The sequence below is a fragment of the Haliotis asinina genome, chromosome 2 (assembly GCF_037392515.1).
Source record: "Haliotis asinina isolate JCU_RB_2024 chromosome 2, JCU_Hal_asi_v2, whole genome shotgun sequence".
NCBI lineage: Eukaryota > Metazoa > Mollusca > Gastropoda > Lepetellida > Haliotidae > Haliotis > Haliotis asinina.
This window is the reverse complement of record NC_090281.1, coordinates 65,735,289-65,754,314: the sequence shown is the minus strand read 5'-3', so window position 1 is coordinate 65,754,314 and position 19,026 is coordinate 65,735,289. Positions and strand designations below refer to the sequence as shown.

At 40.7% G+C, this 19,026-nt stretch overlaps 2 protein-coding genes across 2 annotated transcripts in view; one reads left to right on the top strand and one right to left on the bottom strand.

Annotated features, from left to right (window-relative positions):
• LOC137274160 (sister chromatid cohesion protein PDS5 homolog B-like) overlaps positions 1-1,977 on the bottom strand; it is a 37,206-nt gene extending 35,229 nt beyond the window's left edge. Inside the window, exon 1 of the mRNA XM_067807195.1 lies at positions 1,886-1,977. The gene's annotated coding sequence lies outside the window, so the exon portion shown is untranslated. The remainder of the gene's footprint in view (positions 1-1,885) is intronic.
• LOC137274159 (NEDD4-binding protein 2-like) lies at positions 1,972-18,939 on the top strand. Its single transcript, XM_067807194.1, has 16 exons — positions 1,972-2,822; positions 3,721-5,290; positions 5,881-5,996; positions 6,281-6,369; positions 7,079-7,155; positions 7,643-7,750; positions 8,049-11,146; positions 11,429-11,605; positions 11,908-12,143; positions 13,369-13,493; positions 13,961-14,099; positions 14,593-14,781; positions 14,904-14,971; positions 15,184-15,284; positions 15,916-16,045; positions 17,032-18,939. The coding sequence occupies exons 1-16, from the start codon at positions 2,636-2,638 to the stop codon at positions 17,084-17,086; spliced, it is 6,465 nt and encodes a 2,154-aa protein (XP_067663295.1). The 5' UTR covers positions 1,972-2,635; the 3' UTR covers positions 17,087-18,939.
• Positions 18,940-19,026: the final 87 nt, after the last annotated feature.

Sequence of the window (19,026 nt, the reverse complement as noted above, 5' to 3'; positions counted from 1 at the left end):
GGACTGGGAAAACCTCAGAGTACATTTTGAATACTGAATGGAATGTAATGGAGAATCAGTAATCTGGTGTTTTGTGTCATATATGTACCACAGCATTACAGGGGTTCAAAAATATTTTGATAAGTCACTTGCCACAGGGCAAGTGACTTCAAGAAAGTAACTTGTCCTGACTAATTTTCAACCTGCCCTGATTTTAGGACACAATGAGTGATGGTAATGTTTACTGTACTGTTTATCGAAGAGCGATAATTTCATTCTCTACTAGCTCTGCTTTATTGTTATTGCAAACTTGAACAGCTTCATTATGAGCAGATATGAAATGAAATCCAAGATTATTTGTAGTTTGAAACCAGAAGTGGAAATTATCTAGTAGTCCACACATTATTCTTTGATTGCCCAAAAGAAAAACTGACATGTCCCGGGCGTCGGGCTACAATAATGTTGAACCCGTTTATTGCTACCTGTCTTAACAGATCAAAATACAGTAAAACAATACTTTTTCAGATAAATATGCCTGTAACAGACTCTAACCAGTGGTGTACCTATTCAGTGAAATAATCAAAGATCTGTCGCTGTGACCAAATGACCAATCAATCATGTTTACTCAAAATCGAACACAAACAATTTTGGAAATACTGTCATAGCCTTTGAAACACTTGACAATGGAACATATCTTTAAAGTTGTCCGGGTCTTGTTTAATTCTTAGAAAACTCACTTCACTAACTGAAAAGTCATCACTGAATATTTCATGAAGACTCTAGGGAAGTGTATGTTCATGACATATTAATCATTTTAAAGTATCATACCTGCACGAGCAAGCACTAGCTGCATGGATATGCACACTCTATAATAATAACAAATATATATTCAACAACTAATTGCAGTATAAGCCATTTTTGGGCATTAATATGATTAATTATATGAATACACACAAAATGTAATGAAACATGATATGGACACTTCAATGATAATAATAGTGTATCATTATAATAGACAAGAACCTTTCCTTGGGACTATTTTAATAATTGGTACGCAAGGATTTCAGATCCAACAAAACTCTTCAGACCATGCACAAGAGGTAATCTTTGAGCAAACACTAAAGCAGTTTCACAATTCATTGTGTCATGTATGGAGAAAAGAGTATTTGTGATGAGGAAGTAAAAGATTCTTTAAATGTTCATAAAAGAAAACATAAAATCTCTTAGAAAAATGACTGTCCACAAGAATATCCACTGCTCAATTGAAGGGATACTACTCTTGAAGCCTTATTGACCAACCAATGAGAAGGAGACATAAATTCAGCTTGTTCTAGCCTGCTACAGACGTCTCTCACACATAACTGGTCGTTATGTGCTCACAATTACACACTTCGAACACAATTTGAAAGCTTTTACTGATGTTGAAAATATCATTCTGTCTCACAAAATACCGTATTTGAAAAAAAAAATCACGCAGAGCTCTTCCCAGTAAGAATCGTGAAGAGCAAAACATTGGTAACACCAGAACATATCCTATCAGAATAACTCCTTCTGAAAATACAAATGATGATAATCCGAAAGACGGAATTATTCAGTCTGTCAAGACCCAGGTTGTCTGTCTGTTCACAATCAAAATGTAATTTAGATCTAAAAGAAATTCACGTCGATGTGTGCATGGAAAATGTTCGCATTTGAATACATCAAAATTAAACACGCACTACACACCTCAGTACAAATATTCACCGACGCTGTCCTTATTGTACCTACTACATATTGGATTCAAACAATAACTATTTGTTAAGGATGGCATGTTTTTATGAAGAGTTTTTCAACACAAAGATTGTGGGTGAAGCGGCCATGATGGATTCAGTGCAAACCTGTGAGAAACATCTCTGCACAAACTTACCTGAAATTCCGATGAAATGAGCTTCAAATGCCCAATTCAATGAGAGCAATGGAAACAAAGTTTGAACGTTAAATCAAACCACCTTGATTGTGTTGTGTTATGTTGTGAAAAGTATTATTTTTATCCAAACCGACAGCTTCGGCAGGAAACGGCGCGAAAGGCTAGCCTTTCCTTCGTAAGCCCATTTCAAGGACTTTAGAGACGGAGTTCTTGATTGGTCGGCTGTCGGCAAACACTTCCTGGATGTAATAGATTTCGTTACAAGATTCTAAAATGTCAGTGTGCGTGTGTTACATACTTGATAAAATTTGAAAGTATATATTTGATCCGATGTATGGATAAAAACATGAAGCAGTTTCTGTTACCGTATAAGAAAATAATGCCCTCTGCAAAACTTCACGCAGTGGGGACACGATGGCCAATCGTGTTTAGCGTAACATCGAATCTGTAGGCAAATCTGCGCAGGTGTTATGCGCAAATGTGTGAACGTAAATACTCGGTCAGAAGATGACAATATGGTGTTGTAAGAACGTTAAGTGTAAAATAATTCCTAATCAACAACAAAAGACATACATCAAAGACGGGTTTTTCTTTACCAGATGTTACCAATCCCTTGCCTTGTTCGCTTTTGTTTTACAGTCAATCTCTGTACCCAGATGATTACCCAGAAACCTGCTGATAAATTCCATCCATTCTGATCAGACACCAGTTATTTTCTTTTACTGACAAGTTAGAAAAGTTAAACTGAAAATGCCTAGATCCACTCGAAATCGTAGTTCAAGTCCCCAAAAAATCTCAACTAAAGCCGGAACTGACAACCTCAGTGAAACTAAACGAATGGAAAGAGACAGGCTCTACCAAGAGATCCAGGAAATGTTCCAAGATACTATTGATCCTGAGGTTGTCCACCTTGTCTTAACGGAGTGTAACTGGGGAGGTAAGACTCAGTGAACAAAATGTTTAATGTCTGCATTTTCCAGTTGTTTGTAAGCACGCGCATGCATGCATGTGTTTTAACTGATCCATTGAAAGTTATAAAGTTTTGATCCAAGATTAACAGACATGTAATAGACATGAATTTAGTCATGGCATATAGTTCATACAAATCAGATTCCTAAATCACTGTGACATTGACTGCATTGTAATATGGTTATGGTTGATCAACTTCTCACAGTGTCACAAAGCCAATGTACTAGTCATCTGACATGAGAGAGTTGAGAATACTCTGACAAATGAACTGGGCATGACAAAGCCCAAAGCATGCTGTGTTCCAAAACTTCTGTGTACTCAGAAACACTCCAGGTTCATCATGTCTTTGACTGCCACCTCGATGCCGTAGATAGCAGAGAATGGTTCGTTGCACACCCTTTGATACCATAAGATTAAAAGTTGGCATTAGTTGTCAGACAAAACAAATCAAGCTGTCAATCATGAAATCAAGAATTGTATTTCCCATTTAGGTGAAAACTATACTGGCTACCAACCAGTTATCACTGTGTACCAGTTATCACCAACACCTGGCCGTAGTGTTTGTGCAGACAGTTTGATTTTGGTTCTGGTAGCCTTTCGCTTTTGTGATGTGTCAATGTATTAAATACTACCCAAGCACAAGTCAAACTGTCTGTGCAAGCGCTAGGTGTTGGTAATAACTGGTTTTTAGCCAATATTGAACAGAAATTTGTATTTTCACATATTTTATGACTTTTATACCATTTTGTTATGTTTCAGCCAGTTGCATTCTTCAAATATGTATACAATCTGATACAAATGTTTTCAGTACAGTTGGAACATTTTACTGTAAATTGAAGAATGTATATGTATTTGTATTACTTCAGTTGATGAGGCTATTGAGACACTGTTTGCCATGAGCCAGAATGAGCAACTGGAGAAGAAAGATGTGTCCAAAGACACTGATCTGGATGTTATAGCATGCAGCCTTATTGGTGAGGTTGAAAGTAAACGCCAACCTCATTCAACAACTTCCATGGGAGAAAAACAAGTAACTAAAAACATTAAGCCTGTTTTACAACCAATGGAAAACATAGACCCTGCTGAAATTGTTTTGAGTGGAAGTCACCCCAGAACACCAGGAAAAGGAGAAGAAAAATCAGAGCTTGACCTGTTCACATTGAAATCCCCATCATTCCCCATGGATGTGTCCGATGTAGAGTATCAGACCTATATGGACATGTATAATGTCTATGGTACATATGTCCCAGAGATCATGGACTCTATTCAATTAAAGGAGGAACTTTTAAAAAATTCACCAACTAAAAGTTCATCACTTTCCCAGTCTGTTGAAGGTGATACAGTGATTTTATCACCTACGAGTGGAATTTCAAACATTGGTCTACTTGATCCAGTATGTTTAAAGAGCAGTAATAAACGTGGTGGGAATGGTGACAGCTGTCCATCAGATAAGCAGTGTGTTGACACAGCTCCACATACATTTCGCATGCATGATAGTGACGCTGCAAGCCTTCAACTCAAAGGTGTACACACATCCATGATAGAAGATACCAGAATAAGTGAAATGGATACGTTTAGTCCCTTGAAAGGAGAGTTCATTTTAGTGCAAGATTCAGGAAGAGTGTCTTCCAAGGGAGGTAATTCAAACACTCATGGTCATTCACTGAAACTTTTGTCAGATTCCTATCAAAGAACTGGTTCACATACAGATGAAGATGGTTCGTCAAGGGACACTTGTGAAACAGGTGTGAGTGAATCTCATGAAAGTATGCTTTCCGCATCACACAAAAGACCAGGGAGTCAAGACAAAGGAGCATCAGACTTGATTTCTATGCCCCCCTTGTCAGCAGAAGCACCTGTGTTTGTACCCAGGTTTACATCTGTTCCACCTCCTCCAGGCATCAACAGGAATCCCCAGAAGACGTGGTGCCTGCCTGGGGAACTAGAAGGAAATCCTATTTTCATGACACCAAAAGGGCCACATCCGCAAAGTCGCCTACCACTCAAACATAATCCACAGAGTTTTCTACATTCAAGGTGGCAAAGGCCAAGCATTCAGGCCACACAGCCTAAGCCCCTTAAGCCCCTACCATCTATGGCAGCACGGAACCCTTACAAATTCTCAGGGTCAGCACTTCAGACCATTCCACCACCTCCATCATCAGATCACTTTCCAACAATGTCAGGGAGAAGACCAGTCAGTCAAACACAAAGCAGCACTAATGATCAGATGATTTACTCTAAGGCAGCAGCCAAGCCAGCGCTAACTCCAGCCCATGTAACACTGTCTACATCACGTTCCATACCAACCACTAACAACCAAGTTATATCCTGTGCACAGCAGATTGAGCTGGTGAAGACATACGTGGCCAAGGGGAGGCAACTCCTGGTGCTCCTCAGGGGATTACCAGGCAGTGGGAAGTCCTACCTTGCCAGGTGAGATGGTCCTTCCAGTGTTCAGTATATTATCATCGGCTCTTGTGTTCAACTTAGAGACTGTTTATAATTTATTGATGGTCCCTTGCTCGTGTAATTCAAAATATAGTATCACAAAAGCTTCTTTGATCATTACATTGAATACTTTCAGGAAATACTAGCATTTATCATTCAGAGCACATGTATATATTTGATTGTATGTTGATTATCTGTTTGACTGGCATTTTAGACGCCAGTGAGTATCATATTTTCTTATGTATATTAATGTTTGAGTAAAGTTTTAAAAAAATGCTATTAATTGAAGAAAAATCCATCTTAATAAAGTGTGACTGACTGAATGAGATTGGTTTTATGTTGCCTTCAGCTATGTTCCAGCAACATCATGGTGGAGAAAACCAGAAATGGTCTTCACTCCTTGTACCCATGTGGGGAATTGAACCTGAGTTTTTGTCATGATGAACCAACACTCTAACCACTAGGCTACCCCACCATCCCCATCTTAATGTAGATGAAATTTAGTAACAAAATAGATAAACTACACTTAACACAAAGTATTACTAATGCAAGTAAATTTGTGTATTGTACTTCAGGGAGATTGTGTTTCATGGGGTCATCTTGTCCACTGACGACTACTTCCTGCGATGTGGAGATTACCGATACAACCAGGACCAGCTGACTGAAGCTCACACCTGGAACAAACAAAGAGGTATACAACATGATCACCATTATAATGGATGCAGATCACCAGATTCTTGGAAAAACATAACCCAAAAACGTTAAAATATGTTTGAAATGGTATCAAATTTTTATGTGTGTTACAGTTTTGACAACTTTTCACATTACGTTTTTGACAATTTTGAAGCATTCCTTTTCATGGTATTAAAGTGTAAAGCATATGTAATCATAGGAACGACTTTGAGAGCACAGTAGGTTGTCAGTGAGACGTGCTTGTGGAAGGAGGCAACTACGTTTGGCTCTGTGTTGTTGCAGCATGTGATGCAATGGATAGACGGGTTAGCCCTGTGATTATTGACAACACCAACACCATGGAGTGGGAGATGTTGCCCTACGTCAAGATGGTGAGATGACCACACTCTCATAAATATCTCACCATACAATCTGCTGTTAAGTGTAATTGTATATTAATTGTTGATAATTACTCAACTTTAAATATTCACTCAGTGAACAAACATTATGACCATCTCATCCTTTTCATATGAATCATTTGCAGTCACTTGTAGTTCAGTTTGAAACAGTTTCATAGAAAAGGACAGAGTTCTGAAAACTGGCTACAGCTCTTTGTTGGAACTGTAATTTGGCATAAGGTGACAGAGTACCTGAACAAAACATACCATTTCCACATTGATTTTAAGGATTATGTTATGGGTCAGCTTATCTATGGGTTCAGCATACATACAGTAATATAAAGTAACTACTTGACAAGTAGAATTTTGTCTTGAATTGAAATACAGTATAATACATACATGTCACCTCAGTGACAGAACCTGTGAAGGTCCCGGGGTAGAACAGGCCTTCAGGAACCCGTGTCGTAAGAGGCGACTAACGGGATTGGGTGGTCAGACTCGCTGACTTGGTTGACATGTCATCGGTTCCCAGTTGCGCAGATCGATGCTCGTGTTGTTGATCACTGGATTGTCTGGTCCAGATTCAGTTATTTACAGACTGTCGCCATATAGCTGGAATATTGCTGAGTGCGGGGTAAAACTAAATTCACTCACTCACTTACTCAGTGACATCTTCAGGAACGATATGACTATGTTGTGGCAGGCAGTAGCCAGAGGATATGATGTGGAGGTACTAGAACCCAGCACACCATGGAAGTTTCACCCCAAAGTCCTTGCCAAGTGAGTCCTTGTCTTCCATGTCTCATCTTCCTCTTGTGCATTTCACCCCTGGATAGCTGTAAGTTGTGTTACAAATGGTCGAGGGGCCGAAGGGTAGCCTTGTGGTTAAAGTGTTTGCTCGTCACGTTGGAGACCCAGGTTCAATTGTCCACATGGGTACGATGTGTGAAGCCCATTCCTGGTGTTCCCTGCCATGATATTGCTGGAATATTGCTAAAATCAGAATAAAACTAAACTCACTCACTCACTATTTATGGGAGAATTCTGTAACTCGCAATTCTGTTACTCCCTTGAGAATATTTTTACAACTGTAACATAGATGCAGTTTTTCAATCCAACACTGACCATTTCATCTGACATCAAACATGTTTGTGAACAGCAGAACATAGATGATTCACAGCATTGAATATGAATCTTAGGAACTCCTTCCTGATGAAAGTCAGATTAACACATGAAACAGATTTGATAAAGTGGCCTGTTTGCCCAGGAGGAATAGCCATGGTGTGGGGAGGGATGCCATCCGGAAGATGAACCAGAGGTACCAACAGAATGTTACTGCTGCTGGGCTACTGGCCAGGGCCTCACAACACAGCAGGTGAGATGATGCTTCTCTACAGCTGTGTCAGCAGGGGTCATTGGTCAGACATACTTGACAAACCCGACACACCTGACATGCCTAACACACCTGACACACCATCTAACACACCTGAGCTTGATGGGTCTTGTATGGGTTATAACTGGAATAGTGCTGTCAGTCGTTGACTAGCTTCCCCTTATCTGTAATGCACTTACTAGCAAGTCTTACAATTAGAGTTGATAAAGTCTCTACTCCAAGACACTTCCTCTTTGAAAAGGACCCCAATGTTTAAGTTTGTCTGCTATTTTCCTTACAGCATTAAAGAACCATCAGATGCAAGAGATGTCTCTCCTACTAAGTCCCAGAAGGAAGATGTAAAGACCAGTGTTCGGCTAGTCCAGTATGATCTGTCTTCAGAGGAAGAACAAGATGATGCTGGGAAAGTCTTGGTGAAACCACCAGCAGGCCAGACACCCACAGTAAAACAGGGCCCAGTGCTGGGGACACCAAGTGTGCTCAAGTTAAACCTGAATATCAAGACTCCATTGACAAACAAGCAGGTCAGTGAAAGTGGAAGTGCACCAACTTCACCTAAAAAGAGGAAAAGGAAAAAGAGAAAAGCCAGTTCGTCCAAGTCAGAAGTGATGCAGACAATCGAGGAGATTCTTCAGAGCTGTGGTGAGGGTGAGATAGAAGACAGTGAGTGGAGGGTCAGGGAGGAGGAGATACAGGCACTGCTGTTCATGAGTCCATTGTCAGAGTCAGAGAAGCAGGACATTCAAGTCTGGCTCAATGAGAAGATGGATAACAGGAAAACTAAATCTTCTGTCCCTCCTGAAAGGGAAAATGCCATTGCCATGGTTGTTGAAGACATTCAGAATGAGCGCTGTAAAATTAGTAGTCTGAAGAAACAGTTGATTGACATGCCGAAAAGTGTTGTCCCTGAGCATAGGGAAAGTGTTGGTGGGGAAGGTGTTACTGAGGCAAAGATGACACCACAAGATGTTGATGAAAATGAAAGTTGTGACATTACATCTTGGTCGCAGCTTGACACTGGACCTAAACCACGGAGGTGCCACCTGAGAAGAACAAGGCCAAATCACAAGGAAAATGATGACCAGAGTGATTCCACCCTTGAGAAGGAAAAGGACAATATGCCCAAAACAGACTTATCTGAACAACAAACACAGTTTATTTCAATGGAAGCCTTTCAAGCAGATGAAAAACAGATAGATGAAAATGAGGAAGTGGATACCCAAGCTGCTTGTGAAGTATCAGACCCACAGGGAGAACAAAACAAATCTGGCAACATTGTTGTAAGAAGCAAAGCAGAAGCAACTGCAGATGCATTTCAAGCTGAAACTGCTGAAGGATTAAGGGCTGTCAGCCAAGAAGCAATCACAGAGGCTGTTGAAATCACATCAAGAGGTACAGTGAGAGGTGCTGAAGCACTAGTAGAGATCAAGGAGAAGGAATCAACATCTGGATGTCTAGAGCAAAACATAGGTGATGTTCCTGCTTCAGTGACTGACACACCTGTTCCATGGTTTGACCCAAGTGAGGATGCAGGAGATGCATCTGAAGATTCCGAAGAAGCATTTGAATCATTTGATTCAGACAAACCTGACATTTGCAGTGAAACTGCCTCAGAAAATATGTCGGCATGTGACCAACAAGAGGAAGACAATATCAGTAAGGAAGAAAAACAGGATGATTCCTTCATGAGCTTGTCAGCAAGTTCCAGAGAAGGAGGTGATAGAGAGTTGGATGCATCTGTGGCCACTGAAAGGGAAGTTGGGCAAGAGGAAGAAGATGATAATAAGGAAGAAAAACATGATTCCTTCCTTAGCTTGTCAGCAAGTTCCAGGGAAGGAGATGATAGAGAGTTGGATACGTCTGTGACCACTGAAAGGGAAGTCAGGCAAGACGACCTCCAGCCTCCTCTCAGTGACAAATGTAGCCATGATGTCCAGAAGGACTCTCAGTGTGCGGGACAACAAACTCAAGACAATAATGATGTTTCAGGTGAAACTGGAGGGTTTTTTTCATGTGAACCAAGTGAAGAATGTTTAATTGTGAAGCCTGAAGAAACAAGTACTGATAATGTAAATATTACTCGCAGTGAAGTGTCGACAAGTTTTGAAAGTAACAACAGTAATGGGAATGGTGAATTTGGTAAAAAGAATTATGAAACCATTGAAGGTGATATTATGTCTCCAAATCTGGACATTAGTAAAACATTAGAAGGAAGTAATGTTGTAACTATTGATGACCCAGATCTCAGAAAAACTCAGGAAGATGCTGTTATCCAGAAAACCCTTAAAAAAAAATCAAAAACTCACAGGAAGAAACAGGGAAATGTACTTCCATTCTTAGATAATGATGCTAAACAGAAGTTTCAAACTGAAAATTGGAGTTCCTTTGGTCTGCCTACAATGGCACAGTCCTCAGATTCAAAAGTCAGTGAAATGCGAAGTGTAGTTCCTAAGGGCAGGAGAATTGCATGCAGATCCTTTTATTCATTTACAAGTTCAAGGGACTTTGCATTCTTGAAAGATATTAACTGCAACAAACCATTACACCAGATTAAAGATTCAGAACAGTATACTGTCTTACTGGGAAAATCCAGAGACATCAATTTTGAAAAGACTCAGAGAATGAAAACTAAAACACAAAGTCCAGAAGAACAAAGAATACATTATAGTGTAAGTTTGGACAAAGGCTGTATGACAGATGAATTGGATTTACAAGTACCAGCTGATGTTGAGTTCCTTGTGAAAGCATTTCCCGGGGCAGAGGAGAATCATTTGCGAGATGCCCTGGACATATGTCAGGGCAATGTTGAGTGGACAGTGAATCTACTTCTGGACTGGGGAGAAACAGTGCCATTTTCATCAGTGGACAAAGAGGAAATCTCCAGTCAGATGAAACAGAAAACCCCCGACAAGACTGTTAAGCTTGCTAAACAGTCTCCACCCACAAAATGTCCTTTGTCACTTTTTGATTTGTGTCAGAAGGCCATTGATGCAAACAGTTTGGCCAGTAATGATGAAGTTCAAGACAAAGTCATCAAGACAGGGTACCAACGGCTTCAGAGGATGGAGAGTCATAGCATGATGCGTGTACGGAGCATTAGCCAGAGTGAGTCAAGCCTGACCAATGACAGTGTGCTCACTGATATTATACAAGCTAGCAGCCCTGTGTTATCCGATGCCTATGGCAGATCCAGGAAGCATGGAAGTCTCATAAACGACACTGACGTCAGCACCAAGGGTGACTGGGGAGTGGTGGATGACTGGTCTGAGGAAGATGGGTGTATGCTGGAGGATGACGCCCATGTCACACTGCCGGTACCAGAGGAGCTGGTTAGAGATTTAGAGGAGCTGTTTGGGCCTGTACAATCAAGCCTAACTGGTATGCAAACTACATACTGTATTCAACTCTTGACATGCTGTACCCTCTAAATGTTTTTTTCTCAAATTCAAAATAACAAATTGGTCTTGTTTAAGAGGTGAAATACTGTATCAGAGTTAAGAGAAATTAAAAATGTTGCATCTGTTGTCTCCCTGAAAAGGTTCTGAATTTTGATTAGAAGGTACTCTCCTACAATCTAAATTCTAAAGGTGACCGTTGGTTACACATACAGTATTGATTGAATATCCTCTTGTGGCACTGACATGGATGTGTGAGTTACAGGGTGCGAGTTGTTCGAGGTTACCCTGGACATGCGGACAGCCAAGCGCTTGTTTGAAAACCTGCACAGGAGGCCAGCATCCCGAGAAGCTCACATCCGGCAGCAGACTGAGGAATTTAGAAAACAAGAGTTGAGGAGACAGAGTGAAGAGAGGGCACGAGAGAAACAGCTTCGTCAGGGTTAGTGAGTGAAAGTTTCATCCTTCATTGGTGAAGTTAAGACCACTGGTTCTGCAATAACGGAAGAGCGCATGTTTTGGACTGGACAGTCAAATGGTATTTGTTCACACCTACATAAGGAGTTGCATTGTAGATGACATGTGACTGTTAAATTAGTGGATGTTCTGTACCTAATGCTGCTATCTTAGCGTCAACAAACCTTTGAGTTTCTTGCATAGCTGAGGCCTTCATGCCATGTGTAAAGAGTATGTATCCAATCATCAGTATTGCCAGTTATTCATTGATGTGTGTTTGTGAATCAGATGAGGCTCTTGCCAGGAAATTACAATACGAGGAAAACCAAGGCCCACAGCAGGGGAAGGAGACATCCAGTTGTACCCTGAGGAACTCCAAGTCAGCAGTAGCATCAGAGTCACAAGGTCTCTGGCAGCATGGGGGCAGCACTCACATGTTCAGCAAGAAGCAGACCAAACCTACATACAACCTCTTGGACATCATGAAGGAGGAGCAAGCCAACCAGCAGAGGCGGGAGGAGCAGGTGAGACTGAAAGAGGCTTAATGACAAGGGTGGAAGGGGTCTACTGTAACAGGTGAGACTGTAGGAAGGTCAACAAGGGGGACTGCTGTAATTGGTGAGACTAAAGGAAGATTAACACCAAGGGGAGACTGTTGTAACGAGTCAACAAGGGCGACTGCTTAACTAAGCTAACTAAGCTAGACAGTAGGATGTCAACAAGGGGGTCTCATGTAACAGGTGAGACTGCAGGAGGTCAACAATTGGGTCTGATGTAACAGGTGAGAGGGTAGGAGGGTCAACAAGGGGAACTGAAGTAACAGGTGGGACTGTAGGAGGGTCAGCTACAAGGGGAGTGCTGTAACAGGTGACATGGTAGGAAGATCAGTAAGGGGAACTGATGGAACAGGTGAGACTGTCAGAGGATCAACAACAACAGGGTCTGATGTAAGGGGTGAGACTGTAGGAGAGTCAACAAGAGAACTGATGTAACAGGTGAGACGAGGAGGGTGAGCAACAAGGGGGGACTGCTGTGTCGGGTGAGACTGTAGGAGAGTGAACAAGGGAGACTGATGTAACAGGTGAAACTGTAGGAGGCTCAAGAGGGTCTGATGTAGCAGGTGAGACTGTAGGAGGCTCAACAACAAGGGGGCACTGATGTAACAGGTGAGATTGTAGGAGGGTCAGTAAGGGGGACTGATAGAACAAGTGAGACTGTAGGAAGGTCAACAACAACAGGGTCTGATGTAACAGGTGAGACAGTAGAATTGTCAACAAGGGGGAATGCTGTGACATGTAGAGCTATGGGAGCGTCATAAACAAGGTGAAGTGTTGTAACTGGCAAGAATGTTGGAGGGTCAGCTTTGTGGTTGACAGCATGTGTGGAGCAACTACCTGAGACATGTCATGTTCCTCATGTAAAGTAAAAATACTTCACCAGAACACTCCCCTCAACTGGCTCGCTGGTAATGAAAGCATCTGAGGTGGTAACATCAACTCCAGTATAAAGCTGTGCTTGCAGATAAGTCCATGAAATTTATCTAAATAGTATGGAGCTATACGTGCTCAGGATACTCAAGGAATTTTCTATATATGGTACCTGACTTCCTCATATGAACATTTGCAGTGAATCAAGGAATTGGCTGTTAAAACACCGAGTGAACGAATTCAGTTTTCTTATGACAAGAATGAGTTACTGAATCATTTTTAACCCAGATCTTCAGGGGTCCAACACAAACTATGTTTGCAGATGAGGTTGTTGGATGCAAGGGGAGACAGGATAGCCATTGCCACCAAGCTGAAGAGACAGAAGCTCTACAACCACTTCCCTGGAGTAGATGAGAACTTCCTCGAGGAGATATTTGAAGCAAATGGGTACGTGATGACCCCTACACAGTTAGATGACCAACAATCTCCTTACTATTTGAAATGTTTGCATATATAGTGAGAAAATATGTCTGGTAGTTTCAGCTTGTTTGGTTTCTAAATTAATTTATGTTCCTGGTATCTACATCTTTCAACAAGAACCACAGCTTTGTATGGCTTTTTGTTAAGAGTGAGTGAGTTTAGCTTTACGCTGCACTCAGCAATATTCCAGCTATAGGGTGGCAGTCTGTAAATATTTGAGCCTGAACCAGACAGTATTCAACGGTATGAGCATCGATCTACACAATTGGGTGACATGTCAACTAAGTCCGTGAACCCTGACCACCCTCGCCACTTATGACGAGAATGGGTTGCTGAAGATAAGTTCTGTCCCAGACCTTCACAGGTTGTTTGTCAGAAAGCACATGTTGTGATTTGAGAAGGTAATAGCTGCTGTCTTGCGTGTGCTTTGACAGGTTCAGTCTGGAGGAGACAGTGGATATTCTACGTGGGGCGGTTGGCAAGACCCGGTCTCCACAGAGGGCATCGCCCCAACACAACAGTGGGCAAGATGACAATTCAGAAAGTTCCAAGATGAAGAGTCTACAAGATCTGGTTTGTGTCTTTTATCCAGACATGATTATCATTGTCAGAATTGCAGTGAGTAATAAGTTATTACTGAAATACAACTTTCTTAGATGCCATTACAAGGACCACATGTCCCCTATCTCCCACCCTCCCTTACATTCAGCTACAGTTCACTCCCACTTAGATAAACTGAAGCCATAACACTTGTAATAACTATAGTCCGTTTGGGTTCAAATGAGAATGACCAGTGATTACATATCCTGAAATAGGGACAAGTGTACAAAATATTAAAAAGACACGGTCCTATCACAAACATCAGGGTTATGATCCTGTTTGGTACAGAGCTTTCAGGACCATGTGTCTTGTCTATGTTTTGTGCACTTGTCCCGATTTCGAGTTGGTCATTCTCATTTGAACGCAAACAGACTAAACAGCTGTGCTCCAGTGCATTAATGCAGGAGAGATACACAGAATACAGTTGATCTGTGGCAGATATCAACATATGAATGATCATTCCCAGGTTGATCAGTCATGGCTACACCAGGAGACAGGGGCAGTGGAGTACCAGGATGCAGCTGGAAGCATGGACTACGACAACATCCGTGGGGAGGCCAACATTCATCATAACATGAGAAATGAGTGCTTTCAGAAAGCTCAGGAGGCCTTCCGGCGTGGCATGAAAGATGTGGCTTCATTCTATTCACAACAGGTATGCTGGTTAAGGTGCATCACTTTGGAAGAATTATGTTTTACACACTGTCAGAATTCATGGTCATAGCTTAGTCTGTGAGGGGTTATCTCCCTTTAATAAGATATCGTGTTGTATTTCAGGGCCATCTGCACACCCGCAAACTTAAGGAAGCCAACATGAGGGCTTCCCAGAAGATCATGGAACACAGGTAACACAGGTTACTGACTTCAATACAGACAGCGATGTGAACATAGTGTCTTTTGTTGGAACATACTGGAATTACGAAAAAAAATAGTAATATCACTTTTTTATGTTTTCATGTCATCCAATAGTAGTTCAGAATATAGCATCTTCAGACCTTATTCAGACCTTGTTATACCTCTGCCTGTCACTGCAAGAGGTATTGCTTTGTTTCTCCAGGTCGTCCTTCCTGATGCAACACGGGACCTTGGATCTCCATGGCTTCCATGTGGATGAGGCTATCTCTATACTCAAGTCAGTCATTGAAGACCGAGAGACAGGTAAGCTGTTTTCATAGGAATAGTAGACAGTTACTGCCTGCAATTTTTAGTGATCTGTCATGCCTCAGTTTTAAGGATTTGAGGGATTCCTCTATATGAGGGATTCCTTTATTTTAGGGATTCTTATATATCAACGTGAGTACAGAAAGTATTATGTTACAAGTTTTCAGAAAGTCTTTATGAGTTAGTGAAGATGAACATACAGTGTTCACAGTTACAACCAGTCTTTGTGCTGCAGTCTGAAAAGAATCAACATTAATAGACATGGCAACTGAAGATACTGTTGCCATCAAAGTGATGTGACAGTGAACAACAATATACTCTGGTGATTTCTGGTTAGAATTGAAGTCCCCCACCAATCTACACTTGTCATAAGAAATTTCTGATAGGGCTGTGTGACAAGCCCATTGAATTGCTTGACATAACATTGATGCTCACAGCATCTGTTACTTCCTGTTTTGTCCAGACTAATTGTTGCTGGTACTGTTAAATAGCTGGTATATTGTCAAGTTTGGCACAGTCATCTGCCACAATACACCTCTTTAAACAAATGATAACTGAAATCGTCTTTATAGTTTAAGGAAGGGGGACGAGGCTATTTCCAATGGTACATGTATGTTATGCCCAACAGACTTGCAGGCCCGACCTGACCGGCGGAAGCAGTCCTTGTTTGTCATCACTGGTAAGGGCCGGCACAGTCGTGGGGGAGTGGCAAAACTGAGGCCAGCCATCATCAACCATCTCAACAATATGAACTATAGGTGAGACAAGATATATTGAACCTCATGCAGCATTTGGTGAATGTTTGCTCCTCCAACTTATCAATTTAGCATTGTCTGTATAATATGAAGAAATACACAAGCAGCCAAATTGTTTGCTGTCATCCTTGTTGATTGATATTTATCCCACAAATAATACTGCAAGGAAATAATAGGTTAGTTCTTGCAGTAGTTTACTATATTAGACCAGCAGTCTACCCCAAAACATACATTATCAGCCGGCCAGTATATGTGTAGAAGTTGTATTAAGCCCATCTGTTTAGCACAGTGTTGTTGAAGAGTTTTTGTTATTAATGCAATGTGGCAAGTTTCCTGAAGAATGTGTGTTGCCAAACGCTCTGGAAATGTTCAGTATTTATATGAATATGAAAGTCACTAAGACTACAGTCCATTTGAGTTCAAATGAGAATAAGGAATGATTAATTATCTGAAAATAGTCATAAGTGCACAAAATATTGATACGACAATATCCTGTAATCTCTGTACCCAACAGGATCTGAATTCGACATTTTTTTATCAAAAAGTTGTCTAAGAAAACTGTGCATTTTCACTCTTCACACTGAGGGGTGACAAATGGCTGGGGGAATAGCACCGGACTAGTTCAGGTCATATAAAATTGTGTATTTTCACTCTTCACACCAAGGGGTGACAAACAGCTGGGGAAATAGCACAGGTCATCTCAATTGGCTGTGCTGAATTTTGCCTGAATGTGTGCTGGTTCCACCCGCTGTTTGTCTCCCCTGGGTGTGAAGCATAAAAACAGCACAATATTACATGGCCCAGAGATGAAACATAATATTTCGGGAGTTACCTCCCTTGCTAGAATATTGATCAAGACATAACTAAATCATACAAGTGTTGTTGTTTCGACTGACCTTGTCCTGACTGTTTCCAGTGTACCAGTACATTTTTTTTCTTTGGGTATTGGCATCAACAGGAAATAGTGACTTGTTTTCTCCACATTTCAGATACACAGAGCAGCAGCCAGGGCTGTTCAAGATATACCTGCAGTATCGGGCATAACTATGCCTGTTTTCTACTTACTGTGATATAAGCCTGCTGTCATCATCTGTGATTAATATATGCATTACATATGTACAGACTGTATATTTTTGTACTGAGAACCTTCTACACAAATCATAATAGCAATGGCTTACTTGATGTCTTGTGGATATGTAAATACTGCACAACTGTACATTCCCATCTAGTCCCACATCTTGTGCCTTAAACTGGATTTTAGTGAGGCTTGTATTTAGGAGATAACATTAGATTTTTTTCAGTGGTTATCTGTATATCTAACTCCATATATTGAACTCACAATGAAAGATTCTAGATGATGAATTAATGGCAGTTAGCTCTACTTGTACCATGACTAAATACAAGACTTTGTTAGGAATTGTGGGCACCAAAGCATGGCATCCCTATGAGGGGATTCAGTAAACTTCTTTTTAAAAAACACACTTCTGTGGTAGCAGATATACTGAGTGAAACAGCATTGCGTGAGTCTTGTGTCTTGAGTGAGTTTTCAGTCTGAATTAAAGAATCAAGAATGACGACTTACAGTAGATGCTGCGTAGCACTGCATTACACTTGCTGCTACTTCACCAACATGCATGAACTACAACTACTTAAACTGACATGTCGGCACCCTGAAGAAAGCAGAACCTGCCTTGCAAGATTTAATTCTACACTGTACATCACCGATAATGCCATATCATTGATTGTGATACTAAAGATAGGAGATCACAGTTATGTGTAGAAGCTCTCAACTCCAAGCTCTCCAGTCCTCAGAAAATTATTTACATTCTCTTTATACCTTTATATTTCTATTGTGTTATCTGCACAAGATATGTTGCCACATAGCCTTTGAATATAGACATTAGCTACAACTTTGTATTTTGTAACCAAGAACTGTACATGATTAGAAACATACTTGCTGCCCATGACTTCAAAAGAAGTTATTACTAAATAGTTTTACTATTTTGTAAATATATCTATTGGTAAATGTAGTGATGTGGCCATCAAGTCAGCTATTCCAATCAGAAGGGGTTTGTTCTGATCTGCAGTCAGAAGGGGTTTGTTCTGATCTGCAGTCAGAAGGGGTTTGTTCTGATCTGCAATCAGGTGGGGTTTGTTCTGATCCGATATCCTCACACTGACCAGTCAGAATCAGTCACTTCCAATTTTATTGTTGATTGAACTATTGTGAAAGGTTGTGTTAGTTAAGTGTTGTAGACCATATTGGCCAGGAACAAAGTAGACCACATTTCCCTACTGGGGATAGTCTATCCATAAAGTGGCTGTACAAGGACGTTCAAATACAAAATGAGTGTAATGAGGGATGCTTGCTTAATGCAGAAATTGAGCAGTGAACAATAATCATTTGGCATGCAGCGAATATTGACTTTATTCTGTGAAATGTTTGCCAGCAAAACTACCTCTTCACAAATTCTTTTCTCCACTTCCTCCTTAAAACATGTCAACACAACAGCAAACCAATGGACTCTGGAGATTATATCAACAATGCATGTTATCATTATCAGCACGATTTGTACATTTATGTAAAGAAACTGTAAGTTGACTTACTTTTAAATGGTTTTCATTTTACTACATGTTTTAGATGTAATGTCATGTGTGAGTACTTATGCATGTGATTCCTGTCTTGAAGGAGGATTAGTGTGGCAGTGCTCTATTCATGGCCTGTCAGACTGTACAGTGCTTGGAGATGCTGGACATCACGGGTTGCACCGAGGAGTGAATTTGTTTTCTTATAAGATCAGTATTTCCTGTCCATTTTATATGTTTTACCATTGAACCTTTGTTACCTATGTTACAGAGAAGTGCTTTGAAAGTCCATAAAAATGTGTTTACAGCTATCCTTTTGTTACTGTTGTTGGTTAATCTAGACTAATCTAGACTTCATTTCACAGACTCTTCTACCTTGTAAACTTTGCCCATATCAC